The 25570-nt window shown below is 37.8% G+C and overlaps 1 protein-coding gene across 8 annotated transcripts in view; it reads left to right on the top strand.

Annotated features, from left to right (window-relative positions):
• FHOD1 (formin homology 2 domain containing 1) overlaps positions 1–25570 on the top strand; it is a 1546190-nt gene that overhangs the window by 1338310 nt on the left and 182310 nt on the right. For all 8 annotated transcript variants that reach the window (XM_044081394.1, XM_044081392.1, XM_044081391.1 and 5 more), the window contains 2 exons: positions 4950–5093; positions 18733–19673. In XM_044081394.1, coding sequence (XP_043937329.1) covers positions 4950–5093; positions 18733–19673 — 1085 coding nt within the window. The remainder of the gene's footprint in view (positions 1–4949; positions 5094–18732; positions 19674–25570) is intronic.

Genomic DNA, 25570 nt, shown 5'->3' with positions numbered 1-25570 from the left:
CCTAACCAACCACTATTACTACCTAACCAGCCTCTAACCCCTAACTCACTTATCCCACCCCTATCCCTACACACTGTCAACATCACACACTTACCTTACTCGCACCCTAACGCCCGTCACTACCGCATACTTACACATCCTTTTCCCATCTCAGTGTTCTCAGCGTCGGTGTCTTCCTCTGTCGGTCTTCTGCCTTGTCGATCTTCTGGCATCGGTGAAGTCATTTTCGCTCCTTTGGTGTTTCGATGTAGTCAGGTAGATCCATATATATATATATATATATATATATATAGATATAGATATAGATATATGTGTGTGTGTGTGTGTGTGTGTATATATATATATATATGTGTGTGTGTGTGTATATATATATATATATATATATATATATATATATATATATAGATGTATATGTGTGTGTGTGTGTGTATATATATATATATATATATATATGTATATGTGTGTGTGTATATATATATATATGTATATGTGTGTGTGTATATATATATATATATATATATATATATATATATATATATATATATATACGTCTCTCTGTCTGTGTACATATATATATATATATATATATATATATATATATATATATATATGTGTGTGTGTGTGTGCATATATATATATATATATATATTTATATATGTGTGTATATATATCTATACATATATATATATATAGATATGTGTGTATGTGTATATATATATGTATAGATATATATATATATATATATATATATACATATGTATGTATATATATATATATATATATATATATATATATATATATATATATATACATATAGTTTACCTTCATAATGTTGAAAGCACTTCCTCGAATGTGCATATAGTCGAACCATTTTCTTATATTTTGTACTGCCGACATGTCAGAAAGTCAAACAGAACACCAAATGTTGACTTTTCCAACTGCTCCACACCTGGAACAAGTTCTACCATAGGTGGAAAAGGGGGTGGGATTTTGTGTTTCGGAATATTGTTTCATGGTGTTGAGAAGTCGCAGTTCTGAGTTTGCAGAAGTTATTTTGACGAGGTGCCTTTCAACATTTTTGAAGGTAAACCTATGTATATATATATATATATATATATATATATATATATATATGTATATGTGTGTGTGTATATATATATATATATATATATATATATATATATATATATATATATAAAAAACGTACCCAAAATGAAGGAGCTGGATTCTCATAAAGTCAATTCAAATTCCCCAAGCGTAATTTCCTTACTGTTATATAGAAATACACAGTCAAATATAAGCCGTTATATCCAGTGCACCTCTGAATATGCTTATAGGTAATGTCTTTCTTTTTCAGCCGTTCTTGTAATATCAAGCAATTCCACAAAACCAAGTGCTATTCAGCATAAATAAGATAAATCCAATGCGTCGAATGAAATTAAAATAAGTATTTATTACACAAATTAAAATAAGCGCTTTCACGGTGAATAACACCGCTTCATCAGATACGTTAAAATACATTAAAAATGTTGAAACCACCCTTTTATCCTTGTTAGGATTCTCAGAAATCCTCATCATTCGTTAATTCAAATACTGATTTAGTACAAAATGCCAAATCCTTTAAGGCGCTACTTGAGACTAGATGTCAACTGAGGATGACATCATATTAGATGCGTCAGTGTGCTATTATATCACTATGGCAACAATAAATGTTCAAAACATCCAGAAAAAATGTATATATACAAGCGTTTCAAGGTCCCTAATGAACCTAGTACCAAAATAAACTCAGGTTTCTTAAAACAAGGCACCTACTTGCATTTTACATATCCTACGATAAAAATAAGTGTTGACAGTAGGCCGTGTAAATCGACTCTTCATACAAAGATCCGGGTTAGACTATTCCTCTTACGTCAACTGAGTATAAAGATAAATATCTTATATAAGTTGTGCAACTATAGTTACTATAAGATCTGTTTAAAAATAAAAATCTATTACTCTAAACGACTCATATATATAAACAAAACACATATTAACATGATTTCAAAACATGAATGCTTATCAACGGTGTGTCATGTATCTCAGTTGTCCATTAAAAATTAAAAATTAAATGTACGTCAATGGATACTAAAAATAATAAATATTCTTAAACATATATAGGAATCATTCAAGCATTGATATGTGGATTATGACTATAAAGTGCAAGTATAAACAAGCTGAGAGATAATATAATATACAAATACCTGTGTATTTACAAAAAGGTTTACGTGCGTGTAAAGATGTACTAACTGACTCTATAGGATGGATATGTGTAATATATGTATATTAAATGTAGTATGTGGTGTAACTATAAATGTAAGGGCTAAGACTGTGAAGAACCAATCATGACCAAGTAAGCTAGGATGTAGTGTGGGTAGTGCATGTGTATGAAAGTTGTGTGAAAAACGCTAACTGATTATAGAATGAATGGGATCAGTGGGTGTACCATGTAAATATCTAGAATCTGTCTGTTCTAGGATGTATGGCTGACCATGGAACTGAGTTGGATAATCACCGAAGGGGCATAGAATAAGGAAATATTGAAAGTCATGTTCGAGGTGCTGCTTGAAAGTGAATATTCGCTCCCATGTCTGGAAACATTATCTTTACATGAATAAAATATAAGCAAGTAATAAAAAATCAGTAGATAATCATTGATTATGTGTGGTCATAACCTTCTCCCCTTTAGGTGTGGTTTGATCGAAACAGTGTCGTTCAAACCTCGACCCCTGTGTGCACCCAACCTCAGGATCCATTTTAATTCTGCCTCTTCTGTTCTATTACATATATCACCTATTCTGTTGGAAGGTTGCTCTACATATAGGACCTGGAACAGAAATTGATGCATCTCTCCTTTATCTAGCATATGCTTAGCTACCGCACTGCTACCATCTTTCCTTTGAAAACAATAGTAGTGATCTCTGATCCGTTCTTTTAATGAACGGTTAGATTTCCCCACATAGTATCGGAAGCATACTACACAGTGAGCTATATAGACTACATTCCTGGTTAGGCAATTAGCATTTACCCTGATCTCCCACAATTTCCCACTGTCTGGATGTCTATAAAAGTGGGACTCATCTATATGATGACATTGTATACAATTCCCACATTTACTAGTTCTCTCTAGACCTGTCCATTCCTGGAATTTGTGGGACCCATAGCATACCATCTGTTTCAGACTAGGCATGTTACTGTATGTGTATTTAGGTGAGGGGCCTACAATGCATCTTACTCTGTCATCACTGGTTAAAATCTTCCAGTTGTCAGAGATAGCTCTTTGCAGAACTCTCGTATTATTACTATGTGGAATTACAAGTGGTTCAAACTCAAAACTTCGAATGTTTCCAATCTTCTTGTGATTATTATCTGAAAAGTATGGTTTTGCTCTTGTTTTCCTGAGCTCACTCATGCTAAGATACATTTGTTGCACTTCACTAGGCTCATATCCCCTACTGACAAGGCCTTCTTTTAGTGTTATCAGTCCTTCTTCAAAATGTGTATTGTTACTAGAAAGGCGTGATACACGCATAGCTTGTCCCTTAATAACATTTTTATAAATTGGGGGGGGATGCATGCTCTTTCTGTGCAAAAAAGAAGGCCTGTAACATGGCTTTCTGTACAAACGGGTGCTTATTTCTCCTTTTTCTTTATATACAAGGACATCCAAGAACTCAATCTCCTCCCTGGAATGTTGAAGTGTAAATTTAATGAAGCTGGTAGCTTCATTAAGAGTGGCATGGAAATCTAATAAAGACTGTACTGATCCGGTCCATAAAATGAACAGATCGTCTACAAATCTTTTGTAAAATTTAACATATTCTGTATTCAAAATATATTTAAATTCAAATTCAGCCATGACAATGTTGGCGTAGCTATTGGCACAACTGGTGCCCATAGCTACGCCACTCTTCTGTCTAAAGCAGATGTTGTCAAATAGAAAGATATTGTTTTCTAATACTATTTCTGTAAGAAGACAAATAAAGTCCACTTTCTCCTCCGGATAGTCCGATACTCTCATTAAAAAAGCTTTCAAATGTGAGAGTCCTTGGTCATCAGTATTTGAATTAACGAATGATGAGGCTTTTTGAGAATCCTAACAAGGATAAAAGGTTGGTTTCAACATTTTTAATGTATTTTAACGTATCTGATGAAGCGGTGTTATTCACCGTGAAAGCGCTTATTTTAATTGTATAATAAATAATCATTTTAATTTCATTCGATGCATTGGATTTATCTTATTTATGCTGAATAGCACTTGGTTTTGTGGAACTGCTTGATCTAACAAGAACGGCTGAAAAAGAAAGACATTACCTATAAGCATATTCAGAGGTGCACTGGATAATAACGGCTTACATTTGACTGTGTATTTCTATATAACAGTAAGGAAAGTACGCTTGGGGAATTTGAATTGACTTTATGAGAATCCAGCTCCTTCATTTTGGGTACGTTTTTTATACATTTTTTGGAACCGCATTGGTTTTTTGTCCATATATATATATATATATATATATATATATATATATATATATATATATATATATAAAATGTTTGTATATATGTATGCCTGAATACATGCTGTGCCTACAAATGATCAATTGAGATCAGTGCATTATGCTAGTAAACAAAAATAAAGATATAAGTAAATAATTTAGAAACTAAACCTTATAGTGAGCAGAGGCAGCACCTTATATCTTTCAGTTTATTTTTTGAAGAAACATTGCACAACTGTGTATCCTGTGTTTCCTTTATTCCTTACTTTCAACAGGAGTGTTGATGTCTGCTGTGTGGTCTCTAAATACATTAGACTGAGTCAGCTTACATTCCATAAGAAATTAAACACAAAAATGTTTTGGGGGAATGCATTTTTGAAATATTAATGTTACTTTTATCTTTTATTTATTTATTTTTAGAGAAAGCATCTCTGAGTGAAAAGGAACAGCAGAATGAGGCTGTGAATGAGAGGGAGCCATGTTCTGCCTCCAGTAGTTCGTCTGCTAGCAGCACTTTAGAGAGAGAAGAGAAGGTTCAGAAGCAAGCAGATGACACTGAAACATGTAAGCACCATCACTTGGTCTGGTATACCATTTCCTTTGTTGTGCTGAGGATGTTTTGTTTTGTGCAACTCACTTTAGAAACACAGATCTGAAGGTTAGCATTGTCTTATGTACCACATTTGTCAGCTTACTGTATTTTAACATGCATTAATTCTACAGCTTGTTTTATTTACTATGGAAAACAAAAACAGCAAATCTATATTTTATTGTGTTTTTTCCTCAAACAATGTCATCATATAGCTTTATGGGCTGATGGCAATCCACATATATAGTTCTCCGTTAAAGCACCTTTTTGAGAACAGATATTAACAGTTTAGAACTGAAGAGTAAAGCCAGATCTGCCTAGATAGTCTTCCTGTAGTCAGGGTTCTTTGCCTTCCATCTCCATTTAGCTTAACCATTACTCTGACCAAGTTACTTCACCTCCTTGTCTGTCTGTGGCGTCCCTGGGAAAAGGTGCTTGTGCCTGTTGTGCTTATATGGTTAATTTTTTTAAAAAGTATGATTTTATTTAATTTTGTACATCACAGTGGCCAGCCAGCTGTTTGCTTTATACTTTCAGCCTGTTGCCTCACAGCAAGAGGTTCTCCTTTTCGATTCTCGGCTGGAGTGCCTTCTGTGTGGAGTCTGCATGTCCTTCCCGTGGTCGAGTGGCGTTCGAAAGACATGCTAAATTGGGTGTGCCTTCGCTAAAGGTTGGGCGTCGGGCTGCAACTCGGCACCATAAAAAATCTACTGCCAATCATTAGCGGACCGGAGTTCCGCTGTGGTGACCCCTAACTGGGAAAAGACAAACAACAACAGCATCTCTACATACTTAATATGCAGAACACAAGGTGCTGCTGCATATGTTGAATGTACCCAGTGTTGAAACGGGCAGCAATTGTTAATTAAAAAAAAAAAATGAAATCACAGAACCAGTAAAGGAAGACTTCTATTATGTTGTATAAATGCTCATCAAAGCTGCTGATGTTGTACAGAGGCTGTTATTTCATGCCAAATTCTCTGTTACTTGCTGAAGGAGTAATCATTTCTCTTGCACCTGTTTTACGGACCTGATGTACCTTTTTTTCTGATTCTTATTCTCACTTTACTGTTGTAATGATCAGTCCCCATCATAGCATTTTTCCTGGTTTAAATTATATACCATGGCAAAAATAAACTTGCATATGGTCTCCTTAGCACTTCATATGACAGCCTTTCCTGTGTTGAACTAGCTGGCTTCTCTCCCCTGCACCACCTTACTCATATATGCTAACCCTAACCCTAATCCTACCCATGCTTCTAACTGCAATGCTACATATTGTTGCTAAGAACCCTTTCCATAACTGTGGGCATTAAGCAAGACAGAGTTGCACATGGCAGTACTCATGAACAACAGTAAATGTATCCCTTCCCAAGCATGTACTCTACCCCTAACTCATGAGCACTCCCACACCCAGTGCTGAAACTTGCATTATAGCCAAATGTTTTGGCACTCCCAACCACTCCAGTTTAATGTTACCTCCTCACTAAAAGCAACACTTACTGCTGCTCCTTTCATTCAGTCCTTCTTTTGACTGTCAGTGCATTTGCCTACTTTTGACATCAGAAATGGCTGTTTGACAGGCTGGGCATTTGACTGAGTGTACAGTAATCCTATACATGTATTTTGGACATATAGTATGTATAGGTGTAAAATAAGAGGTCAGTGTTCATATTAGATTTAAAAAATCTATATACTTGATTGCTACATTGCTTTATGTTCCTCCTTAACCATTTTGTTGTTATTTTGTCTTGGGGCATCAGCTCTTAGTTTCACTCACTTCATAGTTTATCTTACAGTCCTCTATGTAAGTGCTTGCTGTTCAGCCATGTTTTTACTTGGATAACTGAAAAATTAAACTGCACAGAGCTTACAAGGCAGGAACGTTTAATACAAATAAAATAAAGGTAAACAAAGGTAAGCGCTTTCACGATGTTACAAGTCTCTTCATCAGACATCATGAAAGCGCTTACCTTTGTTTACCTTTATTTTATTTGTATTAAACGTTCCTGCCTTGTAAGCGTTGTGCAGTTTTATTTTTCAGTTATTTATTTTTACTGCACCGTTATGATTATGTTTTTACTTGGAGCAGTCAGGTTTTTTTGATAGAACCAACTGTCCTTTCAGAACCTTTCCTCCCTTTCTCTAACAGTTATTCTCAGTTCAGATGAACTACAACAACACAGAGAAGGTTAAAAATGTGTAAAAAAAGGTAGGAAATGAGGAATTCCTTTTTGACACCCTAATGTGGTCTCTATTTAAGATCAGCAGTTTGCCTTAAAAATAGTGGGAAAATCAAATGTAAACTTGTATGGAGAAGTTCCCCATATCAGTAAAGTTTTATGATAAAAGGAAGAAGCTATCACCTGCCTTTAAGAAATCATCGCTTCCCCATTATAGAAGATTTCTAAACATGGTAAGCAAAACCTACCAAAAGAGTGCAAGTTCAGTTATGAAATGACTTGCCGCCAATACTCAGGATACCCACAAGGCCTTCTTTGGTTATATCAGGATACCCACAAGGCCAGTTATGAAATGACTTGCTGCCAATACTCAGGATACCCACAAGGCCTTCTTTGGTTATATCAGGATACCCACAAGGCCTTCTTTGTTTATAGCAGGAAGCTTAGAAGTAAAACACAACTGTGCCCCACACTTATCTGTAATGAAACATCCCACTCTGACACCATTGAAAATAACCTTGAAGACAAATACAGCTGTAAGTTTTTGCTCCCTTCTCCTGCCCAAATGTCCTTGTTCCCTCCCATACCTCACCCCGTCCCAAATTACACTAGATCATGTTCAGTCAGTCCTCTCCAAAACCAAAAACACTAGCTCCATAGGTACTGATAACATTTCCGAATACTTGTTATCTCACTTGGCTGAGCCCTTCCTAATCCACAGATGATGTTGAAAGTGTGGACAGCAGCTATGGTTGTGCCCCTGTGCAATGGGGAGACCCACAACTGTCCCCAGTAATTTTAGATCAGATACTCTAACTCCAGTAATTACAAATCCATTAATCTTACTAGTTTTGTCTGCATGCTTATGGTTTGCATAATTGCTGAGCTAAGAAGTAACAGAATAGGTGATCTTCAAACTTTTAACATGATCTAACTGGTATTTGTAAATAGCGGGTTTTGTTTTTGGAGCCTGGTCAGTTTCTTTGACAGGATCACGTAAGCTGTAGAGGGGAGAGTCTGCCTATCCAAATTTCTTAAATTTTCCTGGCAAAGACCTTTGACAGCATTCCTGATGCAGATATAATAGATCAACTTACCCAACAAAATATTAGCTCCTCTGTCGTACATTGAAAAACACAATGCACACACACACACACACACACACACACACACACACACACACACACACACACGCACACACACACTTTGAACACAAGGAATAACTTCTTTATATGGGTAATGTGACTAGCAGTGTTCCACAGGACTCTGTCCAAGGCCCTGTCTTCAGAGGCATCTTTCTCTGAAGTGAAATCTAACTCCAAGGGACACTTGTCCCACTAAATGTGTGCATGATTGCAAATTCAGTGCAGTTATATTTCCATCTGACACTCAGATTCTCTAGCAGGGCCTAAAGTCACAAACTCAATTTCAGTGCCAAAATCGTAGTGTGGGTACCGTTAGAAAAGCCAATAGTCCTTCTGTAATCACATTTCTCATCCTCCTCCACCCCACCCCACACACACAAAGCAGATACAGTCATCAGGGATTTTGTCTCGTCTTTGTTATGGTGAGAAGCTTTTTCCTGCCTTGTAAAGATTCTGTCATGTTAACTCATCCTTTTCCAGGGAGGTTTTGATCCCACTATATTCTTTTCTGATTAATACCCGTCTTTAAATACAGTGCCCCCTATGGGATTCACTGTGTCTAAACACCATGCTCAGCTTGAAAGACCCCAAAGACTCTTCAGAAAATAAATCATTGGCCTAGTCAATTTTTGCCACCCGGTAGGTTAAAGACCCTTTCCTTCTATGTGTCATGTAGGTTGATTACAAGTAACTTGCATATTATGTAATGAAAATTGTATAATTTGTAACCATATGAATCCTCATAAAACCAATAGTCTTATACCTATTCTAAAGTCCTTCAACTCAAAAGAAGAATTAATGACCACTTGTTGACAGTCTGTTCCTGATGTACCATATCACTTGTTTTTGTGTGAGACTCCCTTTATACATCTAGCAGAGCAAATCCTTAGCTGTCTTCAGTGTCAGCCTAGATGATTCGTTATGTAACAGTAAAGTTATCATTTATGTTTTTTTATTTTTTGCATCCCCCAATAAGACTGACCCAGGTGGCTCCCCTGCATGGTGCCCAATTGGCCTATTTGTCTCAGGAACTGGAGGATCCAGGACAGGCAAGAGCCCAACTGCCCATCGCTAACTACCTAAGTTCTCCCATGAGGTTAGCTACTTGCAGCAAGATTCAAGACGGTAGTGAGTGGACCTGCTTTGCTGGTCCTGCAGCGCAGCCTTCCTTCTACACTGGCAGAGCACCCTACTCCATGCACTGGTTCTTACGAGCTTTGCTATGTTCATCATAAATTATCAGCTTAGAAATGACTGATTGTACAGATTGATTGACCTACCATTAATCTTTCTCATAAGTCAAAACATTGTCATTAAAGTTAGCTGTAGCAGTAAGGAACTCCCTTCCTGCAAATAAAAGAACTGTGACCATGTTTCTAGGCTTCTGAAGCAGCACATAACATCCAAGGCTTTCTCCTCATCTCACAGTGTGATTGCACGTAGCAGCATTAGGTAAATTTACATAATGGGGACATTGTAAATCTCCCACCAGTGTTGGGTTGTGTGACCTAGCTTCTTGATTGTTTCCTTGACTGTAAGCCTGGTAAGAATGTGTAAACAATTAATTTGCTTAGAGGACTGCATCAGGGTTTCCACTCTTTGATGAGACCTCATCGATCTGATGTTGCCATACAAGGCTTTCTCCTCATCTCACAGTGTGATTGCACAGAGCAGTAAGGGCATAATAGACCTTGGACCACCAGCCACCCTTTCACATTCTGATAGACCTTTCCTTTTTTTTGCTGTACTTGGTTTGCATAGCTCTTTGCAAACCCCCCATTCATAGGTTCATAGGTGTGTACTAGGCTAATGGCCCTGGAGGCTTTACAAACCTAGCCTATAGGATTACCCTGACCTTGAGCCACCAGACCTTAGTTCCCAGTGCCTCTGACAAGTAGAGCCACTGGAGTGGTCCCCGGGTTGAATTTTCTGTTTCCCATCCACTCATCAAGGTTTCTCTTGAAGAGGGCCAGTGAGGTGCTCTGTTTGCCATGTATGGGAAGTCTGTTCCATAGCAAGGGCAGTCTCTGGGTTATGAACCTGTCCTCCCAGCATGTTCTATTGATTGTGGTAATGAGGTGGAGGTCATTGGACTGTGTGGTGCGGAGGGATTGGGATTTCTTTAGATGTAGAATTTCTAACAGAGATGGATCAGACATGGCTTTGTATGTCAGGCAGAGATTGCCTCTAAGTAGGCGATATGAGACTGGGAATAATTGGATTCATATTACATGTACACAGGAGCAGTCCTTAGATACTCTAACTGCCTGGTTTCCAGAAAATCATTTTTTTTGCCTGTCCTGTAAGATCACAAAGCCCAGGTACTGACCCTGACTGTATGTGTTCTCCCTTCAGAGACCTACCATTAACCTGTCTCATAAGTCAAATCATCATCATTAAAGTAGCTGTAGCAGTAAGGAACTCCCTTCCTGTAGATAAAAGAATTATGGCCATGTTTACTTTGTTTAAAATTAGGCTTCTGAATCTGGTGGCCTTTATCTGTTGCTCTAAGTGTCACACAGAACCTTGAGAGATTTTTCCCAGTTGTCTGTACACTACTTCAACCCCATTGATTATTGCATTATTATTGATTGAGTTGTCTGGTAGCCATGGAGGGCTTGACATTGTTTTGAGTAGAACCTTTCTCAGTAATTCACATTGAGAGCAGTTTGGTACTTGCTGTGCTCTGTCTGCTTGAACAAACTTGATGATGTATAGTGCCACACAACTGGGTATGTACTGAAATTGCCTGATATTGGACTTTAACTGTGTTCAGAAAATTTATGGGAAGTGGGTTACATTGCATTTGCATAATGGCAGAAATAAGTGCATCAACCTTCTATTTCCCGTTAATCGTAGCTTCCTTCTTGCATATCAATGAGTTTCCCAAGCAGTGTTTAAATCCAGCTGGGATGACTAGAGGGGAGATTATAAATATTCACCTGTGATATATTTGGTAAATTTACTTAATGGGGACATTGGAAATCTCCCACCAGTGTTGGGTTGTGTGACCTAGCTTCTTGATTTGTTTCCTTGACTGTAAGCCTGGTAAGAATGTGTAAACAATTAATTTGCTTAGAGGACTGCATCAGGATTTCTGCTCTTTGATGAGACCTAATTTAATTGTATTAATTTGCAGATCTTCTCTTCTCTTCAACCATTGTCTCTTCTCCCAACCTGCCATCAATTTCCTTCCTCTTGCACCTAACCTGTCCTTCAGTTGTTGTTGTCTTTTGGCTTTTCCCGGTTAGGGGTCGCCACAGCGGAACTCCGGTCCGCTAATGATTGGCAGTAGATTTTCACGAACGCCGAGGTGCCAGCTCGACGTCCAACCTTCAACAAAGGCACACCCATGTACGCATGTCTTTTGAACACCCACCCAACCGCGGGGAGGACATGCAGCCTCCACACAGAAGGCACTCTCTGTACTCCAGCTGAGAATCGAACGGGAGAACCTCTTGCTGTGAGGCAACAATGCTACCGCTGTACCACCTAATGTGTGTTTATTAACATGGATGTAGCTTACCCCCCTAGCTTTACTTTTCTAATAAATAACAAGCTCCAGATGTGACATATACTCTTAATGCAATTTAAATCAGTAATAGTTGATTTATACCAATGAACTTGTGTTTGGCTACTTTCCTTATTTCAATCTATGTAAGAATTTACTGTTAAAAAGCCCTGCCACTCAAATGTGTGCGTCTTTGAAAGGGTCCAAGATCATTGCATCTTCCCTTCTCACAAAATACAGAAAAAAGATATTCTAGTACCTGGTACTCACTCTGTATAGACTTTGTTAAAAATAAGTAGTCATTTGTCTGTACTGCAGTAGCCGACCTACAGCACATGCTGGTCATTTTTATGTTGAATTACTCTACATGCATGCAGGTCAGTACATGGATTTGCATGGAAACCAAGAGTGGGGAATTACGCCGTCTACACAAATTATGTATGTCCATTATAAATTAGGTTTTTGTGCTTTGGCATGTTAAATGAAGAGGCAGACTGTGTACTGAATGCTTAGTACTTAGGTGTGAGTATAATAGGGGCACCTGTCATTGGCATCGGAAGCATGTGCCCACCAAATCTATGCTGACTTCCATTACTTTAGTGCAGTTATTAGTACTTATTAGTACTTAAGTGTATGTGTGTGAGGTAGCAATAAAAACTGGCTGGGGAAAAATAAATAAAAACAGCACTAATGGTTGAGACATTTTTATGATAAATAGCAAACCTTTTTTGTACAGTGTTAGCAAGACTAATTGTTTGTTTATAGCTTCTACTCTCTAAAAGCATGCTGATGAAGTAAAGTTTTCATCACAAATCATTCCTTCATCAAATCTCTAAGACCTGCAAAGCTTCATTTGCCATGTTTAGTTTTCGGTCTCACTGTATCTACCCCCATTTATGACATTTATTCTGTTTTATGACTACGGATTCTAAGTTAAATGACAAGCGTCTGTCTCCTTTGGATGTGGTGATAAAGAACGCATTTTCTTAATCATTAATTAGATATGTTCAAGTCCCACTGCTTTAAAGAAATAATGCAGCAAAATCAGGTGCCCATTATAATTGTGTTACTAAAGTATTTGTATTTAGTTGATTTGCTAGAATTTTATATTGAGATTTTATTGTACCATTTCTTGTCTTCAGTGCTCAAGTCATAGCCTTGTTCTCACGAGTACTCCTGGAAGGTGGGGCACTATTGTACCTGCTTTATTAAGACATGTACACGTTAGACAACATTATCATTTTATTCAGGATATTGTGAATTTTAGTTACGTATCCTGCACCAGACATGGCCAGGACAATAATTGTCCCAAGTTTTGCAAAAGTCTGTGGATTTTGTAGTGCTACATTACTTGCCATCATAGCTCAACATTTTTGTGCAACCACATCTGTAGTGCTGGTGGTGAAAAAGCAGTAGTGCTGGTGGTGAGAAAACAGGAATATAACACATTAAATAAACATATTTTCTTTGCTTTACACTTGGGTTATCCTTCTTTCATGTAGGACCTTTCTTTACTTTATGCTTCTCTTTCTTTATAATCCTTTTAAATATTTGTTTTTCTTGTTTATTCATTTTAAAATATGTTACTTATATTATCTTTAAGCTGCTATATAATCAACTTCATTATAGTCTTAAATTGTATTGTACTAGTCATTGCTACAACTTGTTTAGTATTTTATCTGTTTAGTAGAGCTTATCTCCCCGGGCCTCTACTGAAAATGGACCTATATCCAGTTAGACTACCCAGGTCAACAAATGTAAAATAAATAAATAAAATAAATTACCTACTGAATTTCTGGAACGCGGTGGTGGTGCTGCGGTAGCGTTGTTGCCTCACAGTAAGACACAGTCCAGTTCAATTCTCAGCTAGAGCGTCTTCTGCGTGGAGACATACATGAATAGGCATACCTTCGTTGAAGGTTGTGCGTCAGGCCTGGCAAGCCGGTACGTAAAAATCAACTGCCAATCATTAGTGGACCGGAGTTCCGCTGTGGTGACCCCTAACCGGGAAAAGCCCAAAGACAGAAGACCTACTGAATTTCTGGAGACGTCTGAACTGCCATAGTTAGCACCATCTTAAAAAAAAGAGTGCGCCAAGAGTCACGGATCTGAAATAGACATGTAGCCAAGGAAAAAAAAGTTATATTCTCTATCTCTCTCTCTCTGTCTATCTTACTAATAAATATATGTTTCATTTTCAGAATAAATCTGTCTGGAAGAAAGAGCAGTAATGGGTGATCTCTGTTTACTCTGAATGCTGAATAACTTTATAATTAAATCTAGCTATATCAGTGTTGCATTCAGATTAAGCAGTCAGTCTATGTTCCTTACCTGTGAGAATAAATTAGCAAAATTCTCATTTATTGTCAAAGAAAATGAAGCTTTATTTTGGTTATACAGGCTACAGTACTCACTGGTCAGAAGAAGACCTTGTTTATTTTATTGTATTTGAAGATGGAGTATCCTATTATGTTAAATGAAAAGGAAAAGAGCATGTGTGAAGCAGCCATGTTGGATATCGCCAATGTCAATATCGGAAATGATAGCTTGTAGAAGTACATGTTTGTTCCTGTAGCAGAGAGTCTTCAGGTAACTTTTAATGCATTAAACGTCAATGCGGAAAGTGCCCAAATAAACAAATGAAACCAAAAAGTAGTATGAATGGGCACACAGGAAGGACGACCAACACTTGTGTTTTCATCCTTCAACAAGACTTCAGCAGATGTATGATGACACAAAAGCTGTTGTTTGTTGTGCAAGTGACACTGAATGTCAGAAGAAATGTTCTACGTACTTCACAATTTTTAGCTTAAGACATGTCTTGCAGTAAGTTCAGCTTGCGTGCATACTAAATGAGTTACAAGTGCTCAAAAGTGAACTTTAATTCAACATATGTATTTTTTTAATTTTGTATGAGCTGCACAGTGGCACAGCAGATAGTGTTGTTGCCTCACAGTAAGAGGTTCCCTGGTTTGATTCTCAAATGGCATGCCTCTGTGTGGAGACTGCATGTCCTCCCCATGTTTGTGTGGGTTTTCTTTGGGTGTTCCGGTTTCCTTCCACATGCAGTAGGTAGATTGGCCAGTCTAAATTGGCCATAGGTGTGTGTGAGTGTGTAGTATGGAAGAACTGCAGTGGCAGGGCTACCCACCTAATGGTGTAAATCTTGGCTCTAGATGATTATCATTGTTGAAGTGACACTCCCATGTGCAAAAGTGGGAAAAGGGGTTATGGATGGATTTGCTGCACATTTTTTCTCCATTATTTGCTGCTGAGGTCTGTGTATGAAAACTGAACCTTGATTTCTTGAACATTTATCCATTTTTAATTCTTTTTCAACACATATTTTATTTATCTGACAGTCATTTCTTCAAAAGACATTTGTGTGCATATTAAATTGAGATCATTTATAGAATGGAGTAAGCCATATGAAGCTTTGGTTTTAAGTAATCTTTTCTAGTACAGAAAGGAATTCAGCAGTGTGCAGGTACATAACAGATATTTTCCAAATATGTTGCCTCAGAAAGCTTCGCAAATGTTGCTAAGGTTGTAAAACATTGCTGAAAGTAAACTGCTGAGTGTAACTATATTACCATTTATGTAATACAATTTTAGTAAAATTAGTGCACTAGATGCCTAAAGGAGATGTAGATATAAAAGTATACACACCCCTGTTAAAATGCCAGATTTTTGTGATATAAAAAAATGAGACCACAATAAATAATTTCAAAACTTTTCCCACCTTTAATGTGACCTGTAACCTGTACAATTCAATTGAAAAACAAATCTGTTAGGGGGCGAAAATATAAAAATTAAAAAATGTACAATAAGCTGGTTGCATAAGTGTGCACACCCTTAAACTAATACTTTGTTGAAGCACGTTTTGCCTTAATTACAGCATTCAGTCTTCTTGGGTACACACCTGCCATCAATTAAAGAGACTCTGATTAACCCCAAATAAAGTTCAGCTGTTCTTGTAGGATTTTCCTGACATTTAGTCAGTTGCCTGCTACAGCAAAAACCATGGTTCACAGTGAGCTTACAAATCATCAACAGGATCTCATTGTTGAAAGGTATCCGTCAGGAGAAGGGTACAAAAAAATGCCCACAGCATTGGATATACCATGTAACACAGTGAAGACAGTCATCAAAAAGTGGGGAAAATATGGGACAACAGTGACGATGCAAAGAACTGGACGTCCCTCCAAAATTGATGAAAAGACAAGACAAAAACTGGTCAGGGAGGCTGTCAAGAGACTTACAGCAACACTGAAGGAGCTGCAGGAATTTGACAAGTACTGGTTGTGTACTACATGTGACAACAATCTCCCGTTTTCTCCATATGTCTCACCTATGGGGGTAGGGTTGCAAGTTGGAAGCCTTTTCTTACAGAGAAAAACATCCAGGCCTGTCTAAAATTTGCAAAACAATGCATCAAGTCTCCCAAACGCATGTGGGAAAATGTGTTATGGTCTGATGAGACCAAGGATGAACTTTCTGGCCACAATTCCAAAATTTACATTTGGAGCAAAAACAACACTTTGCATCACCAAAAGAACACCATCACCACAGTGAAGCATGGTGGTGGCAGTATCATGATTTGGGGTTGCTTTTCTTCAGCTGGAACTGGGGCTTTAGTCAAGGTGGAGGGAATAATAACGGTTAAAAACACCAGTCACTTTTGGACCAAAACGTTCAGGTGTCTGTTAGAAAGATGAAGAGGAATTTCACCTTTCAACATGACAATGACCCCAAGCATACATCCAAATCAACAAAATAATGGCTTCACCAGAAGAAAATTAAAGTTTTGGAATGGCCTAGCCAGAGCCCAGACCTTAATCCAATAGAAAATCTGTGGGGTGACCTGAAGAGAGCTGTGCACAAGAGATGCCCTTGCAATCTGACAGATTTGGAGCACTTTTGCAAGGAAGAGTGGGCAAATACTGCCAAGTCAAGATGTGTGTGATAGACTCCTACCCAAGAAGACTGTATACTGTAATTAAATCGAAAGGTGCTTCAACGAAGTATTAGTTTAAGGGTGTGCACACTTATGCAGCCAGCTTATTGTATTTTTTTTTATTTTTTTATATTTGTTTGATTTTCAATTGAATTGCACAGGTTGTAGGTCACATTAAAGGTGGGGAAAGTTTTTAAATTATTTGTTGTGACCATTTTTTATATCACAAAAACCTGACATTTTAACAGGGGTGTGTACACTTTTTATATCCGCTGTACATGCTTAAATTGAAATGAAACACTTTTTTCCTTTAATGTTTATCTTTATGCCAGAGTAGAATAATTTCTATAAACAATTAAATATCTAGCCCCAACATCATTATAAAACAAATCTGGAACATATATGCAACATAAATTTCGCACATTTCAAAATGTAACTATATACAAAACATACAGAATGTGCCGTTCTTTTCCTAAATTAATTTTAACTATCTTCATGTCAAAATTCGCTTTCTCTTTTTAATGTCACAAAAGAACCACATGGAATGCCTTATGAAATTTATTTTCAGAGTATGGGGAGTAGGGTATCTGTTAACAGACTGGACAAACCTGATTTGTCTTTAAGTTGAATTGACCACATTCTACTTGATCAGAATTACTTGCCGTTATACTTGTACAAGTTATGGACTTCATGCTTTGAGCTGGAGGGTTGTGTGGGGTGCTTCATGCAGTACAGTAGAATTATCTGAATAATTACATGTATGATTTTTGTTGTATTTGTTGAATTTCCCACTAAAAATAATGATTTTTTTGACTGGTTGGACTGGATCTTGTCTGTGTTTAAATGATCTCATGATCTATTTCTCGGACTATATAGTAGTATAAGTTAAAGCTGATTACAGGTCATTAAGATGTACTTATTTGGTAATGTGTTTCAATTTGCACATACTCTGCAGACTGGCAAGTTGTATATGCGGTGACTTTTTCTGAATGTAATGACCATAATGAATTATCCTAACTAGTTTGTTTTCATGTTTTGCATGCGTTTGAATATAGTTAACTGGTTTTATCCACACATATAGGGTTATTTTTGCTGCATGATTCCATAAGAATGATTACATTTTACGTGTGTGACTTTGCAAGTCCCTGTTTGCAAACTCTTTTCCCAAATATGCAAATGCAAACATTTCACAATTCTTGTGTGTGTGTCTGTGTCTGTGTCTGTGTCTGTGTCTGTGTCTGTGTGTGTGTGTATATAATATATATATATGTGTGTGTGTGTGTGTGTGTATATATATATATATATATGTGTGTGTGTGTGTGTGTATATATATATATATATATATAAATATAATGTACACATGCACATACACATGCATGTGGTGTTTGCTTCCCTTTTTACTGTGCTCAGTTCTGCAGACATTGTTTAAGCTTCTGTTTTTGAGCAAGTAGTTTGCTGAGTTGGAACTCTGGTGCATTTTTAATTAAGGATCCGTAATGGCATCACAATAGCTCCTTGCTTTTGTTTTATTGCATGTATCAGAGACATTAATGTTCTCATCTTTGGAGTAGTGTGGACATTTAAAATGTTGAAAGGAAACTTCTTCATAGGTATTTTTTCCATTTTATTTTTCTATTTATTAGTAGGCAGAATTTTGGCATTTGAAATAGGTAACTCGTCTCATGTGACATATATAGAAGGCTTATCTTTAAATTGTTTGAATGTTTTTGCCTTCTGAAAATATTTATATATAAACATTTTTATGACTTTGTGTTTCTCTTTTCTCAATTGTTATTTTTTTTTTTTATTGGAGTGCAGGTAGAACAATGCTTCGACAGTCCAGCTTGGATAAGTGCATCCCCAGTGACAAGAAGTTTATGCTCGATATGTTATATTCAAAAAATAGAAGCAGCATTTTACCAGTAACCAGTGAATCTCAGGAAGCAGGCAATGCAAATTCTCTGGTGGGGTCCCTGCCACTATCAAAAGAAAGAGTGGCTAACTGCATCTCCAGTATGGAAAACCAGTATCAGAGGACTGATGACAGTCAAAGGAGACCAGATACTGAATTTACAGGGAACATTGTGAGGACTGCTGCAGAAAAATTCTCTGAATCCCAGACAGGGGTTTACAAGTCACAGTACACCATAGACACTGAAACCAGTTATAAGAATCTAGAAAAGGAACTAACAACTCCTGGTAAAGACTCCGAGTTTACGTGGGATCAGCTTGAGGCAAATTCAAGAGTTTTGAAGATTAAGGATATGGACTTTTCAGATCTTGTTGATGAGGAAGATATGGATGTTTTGGATGTTGTGACTTGTGGAACAAGGTATTCAAATGGAATGATTCCACCCCCTCCTCTTCCTCCAGGCAGTGCATCTGTACCTCCACCACCACCACCACCCCCAGGTGGTATGGCACTACCTCCACCTCCACCACCACTGCCAGGAGGAAGCAATGCACCACCCCCACCACCACCTCCACCCCTATCTCTGCCCGGTGGAGGCCTTTCTCTTCCCCCTCCACCCCCTCTTTTCTTTGGATTGTCACAGCCACCTTCACGGCCTGGGGAGTCTGATGTCAAAAAAGTAAAGACTGTTAAACTCTTCTGGAAGGAAATAAAACAAGCTGAAGTACCCAGGAAGTGCAAGTTTGGTCGAGGTACTGTGTGGTCAGCACTTGACAAAGTTACTGTCGATACTGCAAAATTGGAACACCTTTTTGAATCAAAAGCTAAGGAGCTTCCTGCATCAAAGGTACACTTTTTTTCTTCTTCTGTGTTTCTGTCAGATTACGAAGGAAGTGTTTCCTTTGTTTTCTCTGCAGCAGTCTACTTTGCAGACGTTGGTGCATTTGCATTCTCTGATACTGTCTTAATTTACATGTCAACTCCTTCGATTCAGTTTGTTTTTCTTGCTTGAAGGACCTGTTTATAAATGTCTGTAAACTGCCATCTCCTAGTTGTCCTGGTAACACGTGTATATTAAATCATCCTGTTTTTTATGATTCAAGGCATGATCTTTGCAGTTCAGGCATTCAGCTCTTTGTAAGAGATGTAAGCTGTTTCATCTGAAATCATCATGATGAAGGCAGTGCTTATTTGTGCATGTAGACTTTACAAGCAGGTGGGGTATGGAGTACATGCTTAAAGGACCTCTCAGAACAGGGCACTATCTGCAAGCTCTGTATACAGTAGAAAACAGCTTCCCTCTGAATGTTAACTGCCATCATGGAGTGTAAGAATGGGAAGGCAGCTGTGGGATTAGTCAGTAATACTGCTTGGGGGGGTCCGACTGTAGTCACAAGATGCGTTATGTGCACAGCAATGTTTTGCTAACATTAACCATGGACATCTCATTTCAGCTGTCTTACTAGCTTTGTTTGCAGGACCCTTTTAAAGCTCCTGGCACAAATTTTCTTCTCCTTTCATCGCATAGGCTGTCACCCTTGTCAATTGACATATAGAGGATCCTGATTTAATCAATCCTACTGCAAAGGCATGGACTACTGCCTTACTAACATTCAGGAAGACCCTATGAGTGGTTCTAGTGCACCTCATTCTTTTACATCAACATTTGTTTAGCCGTTGATTGGGGGAGCGGGGGTCATTAAGGTGACAGTGCTGAGCTGCTTGAATGATCTCTTGTCCCTTTTGTTTCAGCACACCACTGGATGTGTAGTTATGTTTGGGCCTCCCCTGTTTCCAAACCCATGCGTGTATATATGTACATACATGTGCACATGCACACACCACAGTCTTCAGCAGGGATTCTTTGCCCTTAAGCCATTCCATTTTCTGGGACAGAAAAAAAAAGTATTGTGCAATGGATTCCTATTACTGCCACCTCTCCTCCTTGTTTTCCTTGAAATATCCTGCAGCAGAGGATATTTTTTTTTATTTAACCATAGTTTTGCTCTTTGCTCCATCCAGTGCTTTTTTTTTTTCCACTTTACCATTCCTTTTATTTTTCTTCATAATCAGAATGCTTTATGAGAAGAATAATCATATTAAAATAAATGCTTGCTTTCTTGCAGCTTCCTTGTATCCAGCCACAGCTTTAGCTCGCGTTTTATTTTTTCTTTGTGGGAAAACAGCAGATTTAACCATTGATTTAGCCAGTTTGCCTTCCCTGGACTGGGATATAGTACAGTACAGATACAGGCCACATATTTATTTTTTCCTCTAGAACACTTCTTGAAGAGATGCAGTTCATTAAAGATGTACAGCTGAATACAGAGTAATAGATGACACAGTGCTTTAGCGCTGCCATGAATAGCGGAATAAATGAGTATAACTTTGCAAAAATTTTGTTTAATCGTTGTACGGGAAGTGAACTTATCCTTTGCATGACCCATTTCATGTGCAGTTACTGGATTACTGTCTGTGTGGTGCCTGTATGTTTTCTGTCTGTAAAAGTAAATCATATGGCATTCAATTAGGAGTTTGGACAAAATGTGAGGTAGGTGGTTAAACCTCACATAGACATAAGGAGAAATGTTTTTTGCGAACACAGCAGATCAGAGATTAGGACTGAACCTCCAGCCTTTGAGCGGTGACACAGAAGCACCAACCCGCAAGACACCACAATTCTAATTTCCAAATGCATCATTCAGGAGATGTTGTAGTGAGATCAAGAAGTATAAATAAAATTGTCTGGGGTGACACTGTCCTACACCGTTTATTTTAGGATTATATGTGATCAAACTTAGGTGCTTTGTGACAGTATGTTAACAGTCAACTGTTTTGTTTTGTGATCTAGAAGCATGCTGTGAACAATGTAGCAGAAATTCTCACAAGCCTGTTGGTTAATTTTCGTATCACTCAAAATGTGTGCTGCAGACACTGCAAGTTTTACTTGTGGGAGTCCTTAACACATTTTTAGTAGTCCATTACATATTAAATTGTGGTAGTCACCACACATTGTAGTTGCAGAACTTACTTCACTAATCACTGCAGAGCATGGTTGAGACCGTCCCCTGCATGTTGTGTTTGAGTTAGTCACCGTACTTCACAATTATTGTATTAGCATACAAACATGGCTGTGGCATTCACCAGACGACGTTTGAAAAAGAGTCACTATACATCATAGTTCAGCCAGTCACCACATATCACGGTTGGTTGTTTAAAAAAAAGACATTTATTTACTCAGTCATTTGCAGGAACCTAAGCAAGCAATGTTTGATGTCTGAAGTAAAAGCAACATTTAAACACGACAAGTGTAAGAGAAGAAACACTACAGGTGTGATATGAAATATTAAAGAAACTCCCTATGCAGTCACCTCATTGCTTCCCTTGTCGCCCTAAGTCTGTAGTTAATGTCACTGTTAGGGGTCTTGGAGGTCATCTACTCCCAATATGGATAATGGAAGGTGTACAGTCTGCTGTAGTCAAATGAGGTAATGAAATGACCCCACTTCCATTAGACACACTTGGTTTACTATCAAAAGATAGTTAATGTTCGCCAAACTTGGGAATGTCAAACAGATGGATGAGTTCTGTGTTGACGACTATTAATTGAGTGAGAGAGTTTGCATCAGCGAATGCCACTCTGCATTCGCTGTTAGGACCTCAATGTTATGAGTGCAGATCGTAGTACAGTACAGACTGGGAAATCCATCCCATTCCTCATTGTAGTGTGATCTCGGAGTTGGAATGTATAGTTAGCAGGGGGTGTGGGGGGTGTAGGTGGGCTTGCCCTCCTGCAAAACAGTGAATTCCAGGGTAGGAGCTAGACATATACCTTAGCTCCTTTATGGACATCCTGTTCTGTATTTGATGTAAATGTCGAATCATCTGAATTTGTTTAGCAGATTCAACATTTACACCTCATTGGTATGCATGAATTTGGCATTGTGATTCAACGTTAAAAATGGATTTAGTTTTTAACGTTGAGATTTTGATAGTAAATCGACACTCTTTCATTCACTTCTGACCATAGCTGCCATGGTGTAGAGTTGTTCTCATTTTGCCTTAGGGACACATTTCAACTATGTTTCTGTGCCAGTGGTGAAAATTTCATCTATCCTCCGACATGTGCTACACTCCTACTCACTGCGTAACCACACCCTGTAATTGATGTTTACTGATCTGTAAGAAATGCAACTTTTTAAACAAGAGAGATGTCTTCATTCCTTCAGAAATTTAACACATTTGTTTGCTGACTGGGCAAATCAACTGGATTCAATGTGGATCCTTCCCAAGCATAACCATGTATATTATAGCATAGCAGGGATAAATGCAACACTTGTATATGCGTACACATCACACAGAGTAGTCAGTTTAAAGAGCATGTTTTGTTTAAGTTGGGAGGAAATTACAGTAGATTGAGAAAAGATGTGGGAGACTATACACACACTACATGGACAGTAACCCAAGACCAGGGATGAACCCTAGACTCTAGAGCTGCAAGTTAGGTAGTATATTAACTATTATCTCCTGTAACTAAACCAAAGTGATCACTTCTACATAGTTCAGCTGCTGCTTCCATTTTGGGGGAGCAAAGAACATTCAAGTACTATCCAGCGTTTACTCTGTGTTTTAGAATGTGAAAAGTTACACAAGAACAGGAGTCAACAAAATGAATGCCAGAGTGAATTATTTTTCTCTTGGGTAGAAGTAGAGTTAAGTTGTATATTCATCCCTTGTTCTTTTTGTGTTACAGAACATTTTAGCCTTTCCCCATAACTACAAGTGACATAGCAAATTAAAATGAATATTTAATTACTTTCTCTGGAGGGGTGCTCACTCTTGATTCTGTGGTAGGTTACAAAAGTTATTCTGAGTCAGAGTGGCCCTTTATTTTCCCAACATTGTTTCAATCTTAAAAATATTTTGTTCATGAAACTACATGGAGGATCATAAATAAGTCTTTACTATTAAATAGACAGCATTTACAAAAAAAATGCTGATTTTCTTGAACCTTATTATGGACACTGTTACTTATACATTACTTTTATTTAAGTGTTGCAGTATACCATGGGAATTACAAATAAGTACTTTTTTTTTCAGTTATGCAGTATGTAGTACCAATTTTTAAGAATGTTACTTGATGTGATTACTTTAATTCAAGACATGTAAATGTTGCTTTCTTCCTGTTTCAAAAGTCTCTAAATAAACTCCCTGTCTTTATATCCATTTCTAGATTTAAAGTACAATATCAACCAATACTTTTTAGAGAGAGACAAATTTCCAATGTATAGCAAACCATTTTACAGCTGAGAAGAAATAATACATCCTTGGGTAAATCTAAATGAAAAACAGTTTTACAGCAGGCATTTCATGTTTCTTTGTGGTTAGGAAATGTTCTGAATGTTCCGCAGGCTGAAATTCGCAGTGACAACATTACACTTTTGTACAAGCATTATACACTTAAGTAGCATGTCACAGTAACACATGAAGGCACTGAATACATGCAGTACTTATAGTTCACTACTTGTGCTGTAGGGGCACAGAAACTGTACAAGTGGACCTCGGTGTGCACTGAAATTGTGCAAATACACTCCTTTGCATTGACATATATAAATGGAGTTCCAAGATACAGTGCATAGATCACGTGCAGTGCTACACAGCATGACCACATAAGAACAGAAAATATGAGCTCATCGCATTGTAGCTTAGGACATAGCAGTACTTGTAGCAGCTAGGCTGCATGTTTTACCACATCCTTTGGGAGGGCAACACAAGAACCACATATAGCTAAGTAGCCTTATATTATTTGTTGCTACACTGATTTCTATGAACTTATGGGAACATCTGTTAAATGCATAAAATTAAAGCAGGAGTACAGAACAGTAGGGAAATGGGGAAGAGCAAGCAGGGAGCCAAACAAAAGGACTAATGTCGAAGATGTGTAGAGCAGGATAACTTTTTGTGGGATAGGGACCCTTTCTCTCCTTTTTGATGGAAAGAAAGAGGGAAAAAGTGAAAAGGTAAAAGTAGGATAGGAAAGGGGATAGGATAATGCACAGCAACAGACAGACAAACACAGAACAAGATAGGCCAACAGGTGTGGAAGTTCATACAAGTGGATGGGGAAAAACTGAATGTTCAAAGACAGGGTGGAAAAATGGTGACTGGGAGGGTTGAACAGTGCATACATTACAGAGCATAACGCAACAGGAGCTGAGTGCAAGGCTGAGGATCAGATGTACTACAACAAGATGAAGTGGCTGGGGATAGGGTGTAGTACAAGAAGATGTTGTGACTAGGGAGTGGGTGTAATACAAAAAGATGATGTGACTGGGGATCTGGTGTACTGCAAGAAGATGGTGTGGCTGGAGGTCAGGTATAGTAGAAGAAGATGACTTCTCATCTGTCATCCTGACGCAGAGAGACATTACTGGAATCTATGCACATATGATGGATTAAGGTCGCTGATGGTAGTCTGGTACCCACTGTTGCCCCATGATCTGCCCCCACACACACACACACACACACACACACACACACACACACACACACACACACACACTCAAATTTAAACCGAGGAGCAAAAAAATCCTTTCCTTGGACTTAAAAGAGCAAAAAAAACAAAATAATTAAAAACATGTTTTTTCCCCTTTTAAACTGCAGCAGACTGCTGCTGCAAACAGAGCACTAAAGCTTTTCAGTTCTAACAGCAAATGCAATATCAGCATTCAGAAATGAATGTCA

The sequence above is a fragment of the Protopterus annectens genome, chromosome 8.part0 (genome assembly GCF_019279795.1).
Source record: "Protopterus annectens isolate FY-2018-M chromosome 8.part0, PAN1.0, whole genome shotgun sequence".
In the NCBI taxonomy this organism is placed as follows: domain Eukaryota; kingdom Metazoa; phylum Chordata; order Ceratodontiformes; family Protopteridae; genus Protopterus; species Protopterus annectens.
This window is presented reverse-complemented; position numbering and strand designations above follow the sequence as displayed.